Source organism: Dipteris shenzhenensis, chromosome 12 (genome assembly GCF_047967505.1).
Source record: "Dipteris shenzhenensis isolate YYH24624 ecotype China chromosome 12, Dip_SZ_1.0, whole genome shotgun sequence".
NCBI lineage: Eukaryota > Viridiplantae > Streptophyta > Polypodiopsida > Gleicheniales > Dipteridaceae > Dipteris > Dipteris shenzhenensis.
Genome location: NC_141607.1, coordinates 54,576,401 through 54,592,125, shown reverse-complemented (window position 1 = coordinate 54,592,125; position 15,725 = coordinate 54,576,401). Strand labels below are relative to the sequence as shown.

General features: G+C 44.9%; 1 protein-coding gene across 1 annotated transcript in view; it reads right to left on the bottom strand.

Moving 5' to 3' along the window:
• OVA5 (Lysyl-tRNA synthetase, class II) overlaps window positions 1-15,725 on the bottom strand; it is a 110,151-nt gene that overhangs the window by 82,378 nt on the left and 12,048 nt on the right. The window contains exon 3 of the mRNA XM_087382955.1: window positions 344-455. Coding sequence (XP_087239081.1) covers window positions 344-455 — 112 coding nt within the window. The remainder of the gene's footprint in view (window positions 1-343; window positions 456-15,725) is intronic.

Genomic DNA, 15,725 nt, shown 5'->3' with positions numbered 1-15,725 from the left:
TTGGAATCGATACTTCCAGAGGTAAGAGAGTCTTTTTACTTCTTTTAGCTACAATATATATGAAGCTTTATGAAATTGAGAATATATGGCCATCAACATTGTGGCTTCAACTCTCAATAAAAAAGAAGATTTGAAATCTCTCTCTATACTGAAGAATCAAAATACATGCTCCTCAGCTTGTCCATGCCATCATGCTGGTGGTTCCTTGGTGATATGCATATGCTATCTGATCTTAACTAAAAACTTCTAAAAAGTGCAGCTTCAAACATTGGTTCTCTTAGGTGGTTCTCTTAGGGTCACTATAACACCATTATCATAAAGTCATTTGCAGTTCTACACATACCTTTCTCTGTCCGTTTGATCGAGCCAGATGCACCAACTATGTCACCAATATCCAAAACCGCTTTCAGTTGTTCAAATTTGCCTTCTGAAAGCATGCCTTTCTCACAATAGAGCTAAAGCACCAGCAATTCGACATATTAGCGTAATATAAAGATTTGTCATCAAACGTGCAATATGTACCAGCCATGAAAATTTTATTACAATCTGCAAACTCTTTCTTGCTGGAAATGGCCGAGATAAAAAATCAGAAATGCATTGCAAATCAATCTACACAACTGCCATAGACAAATATATAGATACAAACTCACCATACAAAATAATCAGTCAAGGGCTCCTTACACTAAAGCTACTAAGTGACTTGGATACATGGAGGACTGTTAATAGCAGTTGTCCCTCGGATCTTTCCCATGATAGATACACCCAAGCCATCCAAACACAATCCTTGGACTCTTTCACAGAGCGTAGGACAGATCCTAAGGTGGGGCCAGATCCATAGTTTAGCAAGCTATAGATGTACCAAAAGGGCAGCAGACGCAGCACCCATCTTTCTTTGTCCCAGCACAAGGACCAAAAACACGTAGTCAAAATACCAGATGTGGACTCCTCTGCCCATTACAGAGCACTTGCCCAATCTTTCAATGGGTTGTCACAGGCACTAGGCGAATCAAATCCTCTTTCTTCCTACCCTCTTTCTTCCCACTTATCATTTCCACCCCACTAATCTTACAAACATTGCACTACACAAAGACATGCATTATATTGGTTTTTCCTTGTACTCGTCAGAGAAGCACTTCGGCTCTCCCATGGTTCTTGACACAAACGTCTCATATACCATTTTGCTCTTCCAAAGATGTTACGGAGTCTTTCTTTCGTTTTCTCCTTTGGTTCATGCAACCTCCTATTCACTCAACATGTCGTTTAAATTGATTAGTTGATTGAATCGTCCACACACAATCTATGCGATCTATAACAATACATGTATTATGAAAATGACCCCCACTTGCATACAACAAGATGAAATAAGTTCATCTAGAGTAATAGAAACTAGTATAATTTGTGAAAACCTATCTTAAGTAAATCTCAATCTTTGTCATTAACCAATAATGTCATGTAAATTGCAATACTAGCAATCATTCACAAATTCACCTTTGTGAATTCCTAGACTATCCTCTTGTGAATCCTTAGCTTACAGTCTTTTTGAAAGCTTCTACAACTTCCCTAGCTAATGGAAAAGCAAAACCTATAAGCCACAACCTTTTCTCCTAACTTTTTGTATTGAACTAATTCAATCCTTTCACCAAGAAGAGTTCAGCACAGCATATTGTATTCGCATTGTACAATTCTTGTGTGAACCCTCCTATGACTTGTGAAAGAGAAAGAAGTCACTGCTATGAGCGAAAGTCTCTAAGCTCAGTACCCCGATGCTCTTGCTCCGCCTCCCTACTAACTCCCTCACTTCTCCCTTCTACCTCACTCCAGCCTGTTCGCCACTCCAGCCAGTCTCTTGCAGAACTACGCTTCTCCTTTGCCAGGCCATCACAGGGCTTGGCCCAACCTGCTATGTGGACATCGTCGAATCTCTCACCTGGGGCTGCCTTGCTTGCGGGTCACTTATCTAGTCCCCAGCCTTGTGCTCATTGCCATGGGCTGGAGACTACTCGTTGCAGTGTACACCACCATTGCAAGCCACTCACGTTCCCCCGCACTACTGTTCGGGCTTCTCAACCCGCCTTGCCACTTCGTCAATTGTGGCCTTTTCCAATGAAACCGGCCTTCGAAAAATCCAAAGGGCAGTGAACAGTTAATAACTAGCAAATACTTAATCTTCAGCCATTTAGATCTTTCCTCAACAAACCAAAACAACTTACAAAACAACACCCAAGATCTAGATTGCCCTTGTCCTACACTAGACACTAGATTGGCCCTAAACTTAGTGCCCCTTTCAGTATTTCTTTATCTCTTATTTAGAAGGCATCCAAATACAAGAAAAGCACTGTAGTGCGTCAGCCCCAAAACAGCCAGCTGAATAGTGCCCTGCTATGCAATCACATAAAGGTATCCCAGTCTAGTGCAATATTCCATGGCAACCCTTCTTCCAATTTTGACTAAGGGTTCTAACCTGGCAGCTCTGATACCCGTCAAGGGAGTCCTGGCAAGAGAGAAATCAGCCAAATCTGTCCTGGCAGCTCTGATACCCGTCAAGGGAGTCCTGGCAGGAGAGAAATCAGCCAAATCTGTCCTGGCAGCTCTGATACCCGTCAAGGGAGTCCTGGCAAGAGAAAAATCAGCCAAATCTGTCCTGGCAGCTCTGATACCCGTCAAGGGAGTCCTGGCAAGACAAACGCCAGCAAAACAACCAACCCTGGCTGTTCCTGGAAAACATACTGGCTAGCTGCAACAAAGCAATAGGATCTGAAGGTTTTGAGACATAGGAAACCTTCTGGAAAGCAATCAACTGATTTGAACGTTCGGGAAACCCCAGAACAGCAGCAAGCATGAAAACGAATCTCCCTGGTTCAGTTCTCTAGCACTTTGGCAGGTGAAAATCAACAACAACCCTAGAAGCCTGTTGGAGAAAATTGCCAAGCTTGGAAGCCCTAGATGGCTCCTAAGATATGACAATCTGATGGACGACCTACTGCAAGACAATGGAGCGGCCCAGAAGGGTGCAAACCTGAAAGGCCACTGGCCAAGAGAGCTCCTAGCAAATTGCAAATCAACAGATTAGCCTTGGCAGGGCTCCTGTAATCTGCAAATCAGCTAGACCAGCCCCAAGAGAATAAAAAACAGAAACGCCCAGCCTAGAAGCTGAAACAGCCCTGGAAGAGTGCGCAAACAGGAAACGCCTGTCCTGGGAGGCCCTCTGGAGAATCGCGAATCAGCAACCAGCTCTGAACAGGCCCTAGTAAATTGCGATTTCATAGAACTACTCCTAGGAACGGCGCTTTTGCAAGCTAGGACCTGGCAGGGCTGCTGGCTAGTGGTAGATCAAAGAAATTGGCTCCTAGAAGATGTGTGGACAGCTGGGGAGCAAGAAAAACGAGATTCTGATTTGAGATGGAGCTGAACCAGCCCTGGCTTAGTCCCCAATCCACTTGAGCCAAGAATAGTTGCCTTTGCTTGCCCTACAAGTCACTAGATTTTTACCCCTCTCTAACCCTCAGATCCTTTGCCTTGGCCTATGCAATTAATTGCACTCAAGTGTTTAATCAGTTTGATGCCATGTCAGTCACCGTAAATTCCTAAAAATTAGAAATTCATGTCTCCATGACAGACCCCCATCTTGAAACACAGTTGCCATCCTCGTTTGCTGGTTGAAAACAGCAGCAAGCACGAAAATCAGAAAAATGAAAATACAGAGTAGCAGACTCTGCCAATATTACAGGTACCTGTCAGATATGTGCTTGAAACATCAAAAATGCATAAACAATAGAAAAATCAGAAAATATATACATGGTATGGCTTGATAGAGCTCGAGATAACCAGCCATTCCAGATATATAAACAGAAGCTTACAGTGACTAGTACACTGATCCAGAAGTCTCGCAGCAAATATACCGTCAGCAAGCGGTACATTGGGGGAGACCAACAATGTCACCAAGCGACCTCTAGATATCAAGAGTGATCTGAACCAAGGGAGTGAAGGTGCTATTCCCCTCTTAGCATCAGGCAATGCTCCAAACACACACTCTGCTGAGCCTGAATGAGACCCAACCGCTCCTCAAATCCCCCACCCCCCCCCTTCCTATAGGGCATGTGCAAGTGCTCAACCACCATTTCTCCCATTTCAGTCAGAAAATGATAATGTAAACCCTTGCCTTCCCCATCCAGCAAGGGTAGGGTGATGTAAAATAATAACAGTGGAGCCTTGTGAAGGCAAAATCTGATAGCCTTGACAATGGGGTGATCTACCATTAAGTATATGTTTCAATAATCATGCACAGTACGTCATGATGGCATGCATTAAAACTAACTAGCATGCATACCTTATTGTGACATATAAGTGCATGGAGCGGTAGTTACATAACTACCTAGCTGATTTGACAATAGTATGGCCATAAAGTCATGACAAGTGCGGTATCTAATACGAGGTCAGATGATGCATAGCTAGAGTCAGGCAGATCAGATGAGCTAGATTTATAAAAATCATCATATTTCTGGTGGATGCTGACCTTAAGCAAAAAATGAAGAATGAGAAGTTAACAAAGAAACAAAACCTAAATCCAAGTCACTTCATTGAAGATGTGACTCGTTAAAGATAGTCAAGCTCAAGACAATAATCAGCCATTCGCCTCCTCGGACTGCTCGTCAGATTGTGGATGAAATGAGGATGAAAAATTCAGCGTGGTTCCCATATTTTCAAACAATCCTCTCCAGAATTGTCATTTGCAAGACCCTGTCACTAATGATAGACTGTGGCATTCTGTGGTATTTGAAAACATGAGACGCGAAAAGCCTTGCCACCTGGTCGGCTGTAATTTAATTCCTCACTAGAATAAAATGAGCCTATTTACTGAACCTGCAAATAATGGTCCAGATACCATCATGACCTGACGGTGTACGAGGAAGATCGAAAATGAAGTCCGTAGCAATGATTTGCCACGGTCTATCCGAAATGGGAAGTGGTTGTAACAGTCCAGGGGTTTTCTGCCTGTCATACTTTACTTTCTGATAGGTGATGCATGTCCTAGCATAAGCTTCAACATCACGTCGCAAAGCTGGCCAATAAAAGAAGTGCTCAATAGCCTTCACAGTTGCATCTATCCCTCTGTGTCCTGCATAAGGCGGAACATGACTTTCAGCCATCACCTTGGCCCTCAACTACTTGGTGACACACAAATAGCCATGCATCAATAGAAAACCGTCTCGAAGAGCATAATGATCATTTCTCTGTCCCTCAGACAAGTGATCATATATCCAAGCAAAGTCGTCATCCGTAGCATATTGCTCTTTCATGGCATCCAGTTCATCATGATAGGCAATAGAAACAGTAGAAACGGCATCAGGCACTGGCCTTCTGGAGAGTGCCTCTGCAACCACATTCTTGCTTCCAAGGACATGCACAATCAGAAAATGAAACATAGACAGAAAACTGGCCCAACGCACGTGCTTCTCACATAATTTTGTCTGTGTGAGAAAATACCTCATTGAAGAATCTCTGTCTGAACATAAGAATCAGCACCCAAAAAGTAGTGCTTCCACTGTGAGAGGGCATGAACTACAGCAAGCATCCCCTTTTCATAAATCTGGAAATTCATTTCCATAGACTGCAACACTCTGCTCTCATAAGCAACGACCCATCCATCTTGCATAAGAACTCCTCCAACACTGTTACCACATCCATCACATTAGACAGCGAAAGGCTTTCTCAAATCGGGTAAGATTAGGACAAGGTCAAAACACAACTTTTCTTTCAGCTCTTCAAAAGCTGCAATTTCTTTGGAAGTCCAGCAACAAGATACTCCTTTCTTTTGCAAAGCGTGCAGAGGTGAAGCAATCTCAGCAAAATAACGAATAAACCTCTTGTAGTACGAGCATAACCCAAGAAAGCTCCTATATATATATATAAGTGGTGGCCAATTCTTGATTGCTTCAACCTTCGCTGGATCCATCCAAACCCCATCTTTGGATATGTTATGCACAAGAAAGTGAATTTCTGGCATGAAGGATTCACTTTTCTTCGCATTAATGACCAGCTTATATTTTCTCAACTATTCAAACACGACCACCAAATGCTTTTGATGCTCTACTTCACATGTGGAGAAAACAATGATGTCATCGAAGAATGTGACCGAAAAGGACCTATGTTCTCTAAAAATCATGTCCATCATTCGATTGAATGTAGCAAGAGCATTGGTCAACCCGAATGCCATGACAAGATACTTATAAAGCCCAAAAGTGATCCTAAAAGCGATCTTGTGTACATCTTCTGGTCGTATGCGGATCTGATGATACCCACTCTTCAAATCATTCTTCTAGTTGAGCTGCGATGACCCTGTACGGTGGTCTATTCGGTGGGCTACTACCTAGCATAATATCTATAGCATGGACTTCGGGTCTCTCAAGTGGGAGTTCCTGTAGTAAAGACTCAAAAAACAATCCTGAAACTGAAACAAGAAATATGTCTGCTCTTTATCCAAACCAAAAAGAGGCGGATGATCATCGTCTCTCTCTTTTTCTTTAACAAAAATTACATAAGCAAAAATATGTATTGAAGGTATCAACAATAGCCCGAAGACAACAACACCATGGAATGACCAAAAGCACGTCACAACCATTACGAGGCATAATGTTAAATTCTTCGGTATCAACATAACTCTGGATATAAGGGCGGAGCTTCCGAATGATCGGAGTGATAGATGTACTCAGCCCTGTAGCAACCGTGTCTCCTTGTGCAAGAGAGCCCATTTCTTCTAGGCGTATCCCAAGCTTACCTGCTAACTCAGGAGAAATAAAATTTGCCTTAGCACCTGGGTCAAAGAAAAATAGAGCGGTCTGATCACGAACTTTGCCCCAAGCTCTACAAAGCTCCACGTGATCTTCTTGTTTCTTATCAATAATCATATCAGGCACACGGTCAGCAGATGGCTTTTGCTTCTTGCTTTTTTTTCAGCTTTGGATTCCACCTTCTGTTCATCTTTATCCTCCAAAGGCTACTTTCTTTTCTTCTTGTGCAGGCATTCATGCACCTGATGGCCCTCTTCCCTACAGTAGAAAGATCTATTCTGCTCTATAAGGACCTGTTTCTCTTCTTCTGTCAATCTGGTAGGCCGTGACCTAAGAACACACTGCCGTCTTGACCCAAGCAGCTTCTGAAGGTTTACCAAATTTCTCCTTCCTTCTGAACTCTTCTTTCTTGCTGCGCTTAAAACCACTAGTCCTGCCCTGTAGAAAAGCATAAGCTATATTGGCATTTTCTATCAACTAAGACATGTTAGAAACCTTGGATTTCGTGCAAAAGTCTCGAATTTCCTTCAGCAATACTTCTCTACCTGCTCAGACAATGGAACATGCCAATAGGAACTAACTGGCAATAGGGCTTCCCAAAAATTTCTCATTATATTTTTCCAGATTGTGGAACTGTCTACATCCAATTTATGCCAAGCAGTCATGACGTCCACTTCAAATGTAGTGGTCAATCATGCAACTGAAAAGACCTGCTTAAACTTCACCCAAGTGGTGGGTGCTCTGCCTTGCAAGAGAAGATTTGTCCACCATTGTAAAGCATCTCCCTTCAAGAAAGTTGCCCGCTTCTCTAATTTTTGACGACTCTGTGAAATTCCCACCTAAGTAGGCTGCATCAAACTGCTGAATAAAAATAAGAGCTTTCAACCTGTCTTGACTCCCATTAAAAGTGTCAAATTTTACAGCTGAACCAACCTCCTTATAGTCCTTCTGCTTCCCCTTGGATGTGAGATTATCATAGGCAAGTGGCTGGAAATACGGAGGCTGCACAATATTACCAAGATGAGTGGCACTCTGCCCATTACTCACAATAGGATTGACCATACCTGGTCTCGTTGCATTCATTCCGGGCATTCCCAAAAAACTTCCCATCATACCAAGCATAGCCATCTGCGTCCCTGGTTGCATCCCAATGTTACCATACATCATGTTAGGCATCATAGCAAGCATACCTCCAAACATCGGTCCCTGATAGCCTTGCATGCCAAGCTCTAATCCAAAAGGGAAATTTCCAGGCATTCCCATGCCTTGCTCAGGCTGTCCAACCACCGCCTGAAATATTGAACCTCCTCCGTGTTGGGGTAAAGGCACATTGCCTACCCTTTTATTTATTGGGACCACTATGACTGTCTTAGGACAATCATAGGGTCAACATCTAATCCTAATAAAACTCCTGAGTTTGTGGTGTGGCTCACACATTCTTACACACCCACACTCCTTGTGTCAACTGTTCCACTCCCCCTTTCCCTCACAAGTGGTATCAGAGCCTATCCTCTCCCTCTTCGGTCTACCCATCCCATCCCCTCCTTCCAGTCTTCCCTCGGGCTCCGTGCCCTCGTCGTCTTCGACTCTCTCTCTCTCTCTCGAGTATCTCAATTCTCAGCGTGGCGGTTCTCTTTCGGCTTCAGGGCGGCATTTTCAGCGCGAGGCGTTTCCTCTCCATCGCGAGTGGAGCAGCGCCTGTGCAAGGCGGCAAAGCGAGCACTTAGCTCGCCATCTCCAGCTGCTCTACGTTAGCAGCCAGTCGCGCACGCTGCGCGACCAGCCGCTCACAAGCAGCAGCAGCCATCAGGCCGGCCACATCCCAGCCGGCTGCTATACGCAGCCGACTAGCTGTCGTAGCCAGCCAGCTGCGACAAGCAAGCCAGCCACGACAGCCATACAGCCGCGCAGCCGGCCGTACTACAGCAGCCGACTGGCTGCTGCTTCATCCATCGCGCAGCTGGATCTCCTTTGACGTGCGTGTGTGCGCGTAGAGAGCCAGGCAAGTACAGCATTCGATTTTTCGCTGAAAAGACTCGACAGAATTTTTTTTTGGGGAAGCGTGCCTACTGCAGGTACAGAGAGTACAGCAGGTACGCTGCAGGTACAAAAAGTACAGCAGGTACTCTGCAGGTACAGAAAAGTACAGCAGGCACACAAATTTTTTTTTGGAAGAGGAATAGTGCTGAAGCACTCTGTTTTGTGCGTGGTACATGCATGTACGCGCAAGTACGGAAGTACATGAAGCGTTCCTGATGCATTCCTGAAGCATTTCAGCTGTATACTGTGCATTTGTTGAGGTACAGCAGGTACTCTCGTGTCCCTCACGCTTGAGGTGACTTGTGCCACAGTGGTGGTGTTTGCGCAGTCACTTGTCTTTCAAGAAGGTCAGATGCTTGTTTTGCAGAAGCTTCTATGCATTTACTGAGTGCAATTCTCAGTTTTGGGTGACCATTTCAAAGGGCTTTTGCCTGGACGTGTTTGCAGTATATGCCTTGAGGCAGTGTGTAGCCAGGGAGCACACATTTGCTTTGTTTCCGCAGTGCATTTGGTGACATTTGTTGCAGGTCACATTCTTTGTACGCACTTTGAAAATCTCAGTTGAGCCACGCTTGGTCAGGGCGCATCGAGTTTACTCGGTCCCTAACTGCCCATCGTTGACAGTGCTCAAAAGATTTTCTTCTTGGTGTTTGTACGTTGTGATTTGTGTTGTTACTGAGTACACAGGGGCAGTCTATGCATTGCACATTGTCACGTAAAAGTGCCAGAGAGCATTGTTGTTGTATGCTACCTCATTGTTGAGAGGTGTTTATTACTTGGTGCAGGTACAAAATCAAGGGGCTTTTGCCCAGATTGTGCTTGAGAGCATTGTGGTTACTGTTTGTGATCTTCAGATGCCTTTTATCCCCTTGTCTGAAGGGTGATTGAGTGGGATTTATCCCTTGCTTTGTTGCAGGTTTGTGACAGGCTGAGGTATTTGGGGCAAGTTTCAGTGGCCAGTACAGTGTTTGCCAGGTGGTTTATGCATATAGAAACAGTGCTATACCTCATCTGAGGTGGGAGAAGTGTCCAGGACAGTGTTTGTGCTTTGTCAGATGATGATGCACCGCTAAAACACTTGTGGAACAGTGCTGCAGCAGATCTGTGTTACTGTTTTTATGCCATTTTGAGCACAGTTGAGTGGTCAGAAGGTACAGTAACAGGAGGGAAAAATTTTCTGTTGTGCTGCAGATTTTTGACAGTAAAAAAACAGCACCATTGAGAGTGCTTCTGGCTCTTGAATAGAGCAGGTTTTTTCTGAGAAATCAGAATTTTTATTCAGTTTTTTTTTACTTCCAGGGAGTCAGGTACTTTCCTTATCTGATATGGCATCAGGGGGAAGTGATTCTTCGATTCTGAACATAAAGAAACTGGAAGGAGCACACAACTATGCATTATGGGCAGAACAGTGCTTGAATGTACTAGGAGAATTGTATGCCCAAAAGAGCTCAGCCAGTAAGGTTTATTGGCTGAAGAAGCTGGTCGATCTTTGCATGAAGGTACAGCTATGACCTCACACTTGAGTGAGTTCAATGCCATCTTTACACAGCTGATTGCACAGGGGTTGAACCTTGATGAGGAGTTCAAGGCTACTTTCTTGCTGTGTACCCTCCCCGAGAGTTGGGACACTTTCAAGACCACCCTATCAAATTCGAATGTCACTCTTATTTATGCTGATGTAGAGAGCTCTCTCCTTATGGAGGAGATGAGCAGGAAGAATAATGTGGGCAGCAAGTCTTCAAATGCTTTGCAGGTACAGGATAGAGGCAGGACTCAACAGAAGGGGAGATCTGCTAGTAAGTCCAAATCCCGCAGTCAGTCCCGTGGCAAAAAGGACATTGAATGCTTTTATTGTGGCAAGAAGGGACATGTGAAGTCTAAGTGCTTCAAGTTCATACGGGATCAAAAAGCCAAGAAGGCTGAATCAAAGGATGCAGGAAATGCAAGCAAAGGCAAAGGCAAGGCCAAGGCAGATGACTTGGATGCAGTGAATGTTGCAGCAGAGGACAGTGACAGTGACATACATGATGTTTTATGCTCTTCTGCTGTAATAGCACATGCTTTGGTTATTGATGGCCATGACATGCACACATGGCTCTTGGATTCAGGTGCCTCTTTTCATGTTACTCCTCATAGGGAGTGGTTTACTTCCTACACAGGTACTCATGGAGTTGTTCATCTTGGGAACAGCTATGCATGTCAGATTGCAGGGATTGGCAGTATACAGATAGTATTTCCTGATGGACGGTCATTTATGCTTGATGGTGTTCGCCATGTGCCGCAAATCAAGAAAAATCTGATTAGCACTGGCTTATTGGATGACAGTGGTTACCACACCACATTTGGGGATTCCAAATGGGTGATTACTGATGGCCAGACTGTAGTGGCTGAGGGTTTTAAGAGTGATACCTTGTACCCTTTTTATGTTTCCAGTGTGGGTAATCATGTTGTTGCCATAACCGAGCTGCCAAAGGTTTCATTGTGGCATAGCCGGTTGGGACACATGTCTGTTAAAGGAATGCAAGAACTGTCAAGTTTGGGTTATCTGCCGCCTCTTTCTTTTTCAGATTTGCCTACTTGTGATCATTGCATATTTGGCAAGCATTCTGTGACTCCTCATAAGAGGAGAACTCCCCAGAATAGAGCACCACTTGATCTAGTGCACACTGATTTGTGTGAGATGCCACAGTTATCACTAGGGGGTGCAAAATATTTTATACTTTCATTGATGATGCCACACGCAAAGTGTGGGTCTATTTCTTGAAGCATAAGGGCGATGCCTTAGATGCTTTCAAGAAGTTTGTCGCTCAGGTTGAGAATCGGACAGGTCGTAGGCTGAAATGCCTCAGATCCGATAATGGGGGTGAGTATGTGTCACATGCTTTTGTGCAGTTTTGCCAAGCTAAGGGCATCAAACAGGAACTCACAGCCCCTCATAATGCATCTCAAAATGGTGCAAGTGAGCGGATGAATCGAACTATTCAGGAGAAGGTTCGATGTATGTTGTCTTATGCTGCATTACCCCATGGCTTTTGGGCAGAAGCCGTGCAAACAGCAGTTCACATTATTAACAGGTCGCCAAACAAGGCTTTGGAGTTGAAAGTGCCAGAGGAGGTGTGGTCTGGCAAGCCACCTTCATATAAGCACTTACGTGTATTTGGCTGCGAGAGCTTTGCTCATGTACGCAAAGAACTACGCACCAAACTGGATCCAAAGTCTATCAGATGCATCTTTATGGGTTATGGTGACGAAGGTGAAATGGGATACAGGTTATGGGATCCCGTTAAACGGAAGATTATACGCAGCAATGATGTCATCTTTAAGGAGGATAGTGTACACAAGGAACCCGTGCAACCTGTGGAATACAGGAGGGTTATTTATGATGATGTTGGACAGCAAAGAATGCCCATTTATATGCAGCAGCAAGCTGCTGCAGATCACCCTGTTCAAGAGGGTATACAAGCTGAAAATCAGCCAGATAATTTTGCCAATGATGCACCACTGGATATGCCAGCAGAGGGAGCTGTAGCACAGCCAGATATGGTGGTACAGCCACCTGTCATGCATGAAGAACAGGCTGGACAGCAGCCTAATCCGGAAGATTTTGTTAGGAGGAGCTCCCGTGTACAACAGCCTCCTGCCAGGTTTGTTCCAGGAGCCAATAATGTGGCTGATTTTATCATGCTGACAGATTGTGGTGAGCCTTCTAGCTTCAAGGAAGCTATGGGAAGAACGGAGAAAAAGAAGTGGGAGAAAGCCATGCAGTCAGAAATGGACTCCCTACTTCAGAATGATACATGGGACTTGGTGCAGTTACCTGCAGGCAGAAAAGTTTTGCCATGCAAGTGGGTTTACAAAGTCAAAGTGGATTCAAATGCTTTACCGAGGTATAAGGCCAGATTGGTTGCCAAGGGATTTAAGCAGGAGAAGGGCATTGACTTTGATAAAATTTTTTCTCCTGTAGTCAAGATGACTACTTTGAGAGCAGTGTTAGCTCTTGTTGCTCATGACGACATGGATTTATGTCAGATGGATGTGAAGACAGCTTTTCTTCACGGAGATCTCCATGATGAGATCTATATGAGTCAGCCAGAGGGATATGCTGTTAAAGGGAAAGAGCAGCTTGTGTGTAAGCTCAAAAGGAGCTTGTATGGACTCAAGCAGGCGCCAAGGGAATGGTACAAGAAGTTTGATGCCTTCATGCAGTCCCAAGGGTATCATAGGTGTGAGACCGATCATTGCTTGTACACCAAACGGGCAAAGGATGGCAGTCTGATGCTACTCATTCTATATGTGGATGACATGCTTATTGCCAGTAAATCTCAGCATGAGATTAGTGCTTTGAAGAAACAACTGCATAAGTCTTTTGACATGAAAGACTTGGGTGATGCAAATCATATTCTTGGCATGCGGATTACTCGTGACAGGTCCAAGGGACTTTTGTTTCTGTCACAGAAAGAGTACATTGACAAAGTACTACAGAGGTTTAAAATGGAGGGGGGGAAGTCTATTAGTACCCCGTTGCCTCCACATTTAAAACTCAGCAGTAAGGACAGCCCCAAATCAGATTATGATAAGGCTGAAATGGCCAAGGTTCCGTATGCATCTGCAGTTGGTTCTTTGATGTATGCCATGGTTGCCACTCGTCCGGATATTGCTTTTGCGGTGGGAGTCATCAGCAGGTATATGGCAAATCCAGGCAAGCGACACTGGGAAGCAGTGAAAGGTGTCTTGAGGTATCTCAAGGGTACCAAAGACTTGTGCATATGCTATGGTAGGCAAGATGCATTGGTGCATGGTTTTACAGATTCAGACTATGCAGGCAATGTAGATAACCGGAAGTCTACTACCGGTTATATTTTCACATTTGCAGGAGGTGCTATATCATGGGTGTCTCGGTTGCAGAAATGCGTTGCACTGTCAACCACAGAAGCTGAATATGTTGCAGCCACTGAGGCCTGCAAGGAAGCAATATGGCTTACTCGGCTGGTGGGAGATTTGGGCATTACAGGAGATATGCCAGTTTTGCATTGTGATAGTCAGAGTGCTATCATGTTGGCAAAGAATCCGGTCTTTCATCAGAAGACCAAGCACATAGATGTGAAGTACCATTTCATCAGGGAAGTACTGGAGGACAAGCAGCTTGAGCTTGTGAAAGTACATACTGTTGGGGTAAAGGCACATTGCCAACCCTTCTTTAAAAGATAGGACACCTATGACTGTCCTAAGACAGTCATAGGGTAAACCTAATCCTAATAAAACATAAGTGAGTTTGTGGTGTGGCTCATTCATTTTTCACACCCGCACTAGAGTGTCACTCTCTCTCACTCTCACTCTCTTGCTCTCTTCCACTACTCTCCCCCTCTCAACTGGTATCAGAGCCTATCAAGCCTCCTCTCCCTAGCCTCATCCGCCTACCTCATCCTTCCCGTACGGACGTACGGACAAATCCGTACAGCCATACGTCGTCCGTACGACCGTACGGACAGGTCTCGACAGATCTCGACGGGCGCAGGTCGACGGTACAGGGCGGCGCATTTTCGTGGGCTGCAGGGTGAAGTCGCGGGCGCGGGCATCGTCAGGTTGCAGGCGGCGCATTTCGTAGGGCTGCAGGGTGAAGTCGCAGGCGCGGGCTGAAGGACTTTTGCGCGGGCTTCAGGGCGTCGTCGTTTTTTTTTTTGTGTTGCAGCTGTACAGCAACTGCTGTACGCCGCGACGCTGCATCAGGCAGCTGCCTAGCTGCTGTGCGCAGCTAGTCATACGGCAGCCGTACGGACTGTCCGTACAGTCGTACGGACTGCCGTACAACTGCGTCTCCTTCACGGTTGTACGGACGACTCCTTCACTCGTTTGTTCTTGCTGCAAGACTCGTTTTTTTTTGGGGGAAGCGTGCCTGCTACAGGCACCGATAGTACACAGGTACTCTGCAGGGACAGAAGTACAACAGGTACTTTGCAGGTACTGAAAAGTACAACAGATTTTCTGATTGGAAGAGGAATAGTGCTTTGTGCATGTGCGCGCAGTACATGAAGTATTTCTGATACATTCCTGAAGCATTTTAGCAGTATACTATGCATTTGTTAAGGTACATCAGGTACTCTCGTGTCACTCACGCTTGAGGTGACTTGTGCTACAGTGGTGGTGTTTGCGCAATTACTTGTCTTTCAGGAAGGTCAGATGCTTGTTTTGCAGAAGCTTCTATGCATTTACTGAGTGCAATTCTCAGTTTTGGGTGACCATTTCAAAGGGCTTTTGCCTGGATGTGTTTGCAGTATATGCCTTGAGGCAGTGTGTAGCCAGGGAGCACACATTTGCTTTATTTCCGCAGTGCATTTGGTGACATTTGTTGCAGATCACATTCTTTGTACACACTTTGAAAATCTCAATTGAGCCACACTTGGTCAGGGCGCATCGAGTTTTACTCGGTCCCTAACTGCCCATCGTTGACAGTGCTCAAAAGATTTTCTTCTTGGTGTCTGTACTTTGTGATTTGTGTTGCTACTGAGTACACAAGGGCAGTCTATGCATTGCACATTGTCAGGTACAAGTGTCAGAGAGATTTCATATTGCATGCTACCTCAGTGTTGAGGTGTTCTCCACTTGATTCAGGTGTCAGATCAAGGGGCTTTTGCCCAGACTGTGTTTGATAGCACTTGGGTTACCGACAGAGATCTTCAGATGCATTTTCTCCCCTTGGTATAAGGGTGATTGCTTGGGATTTATCCCATTTACTGTTGCAGGTTTTGTGACAGGCTGAAGGATCATTTACTTTTTTTTTGGGTGTTAGTCAAGTGGTTTCTGCAATTTAACTCAGTGCAATACCTCATCTGAGGTGGGAGAAGTGATCAGTACAGTCAGTACAGCAGTGTTGGTGGTTTTGTCAGATGATTGTGCACT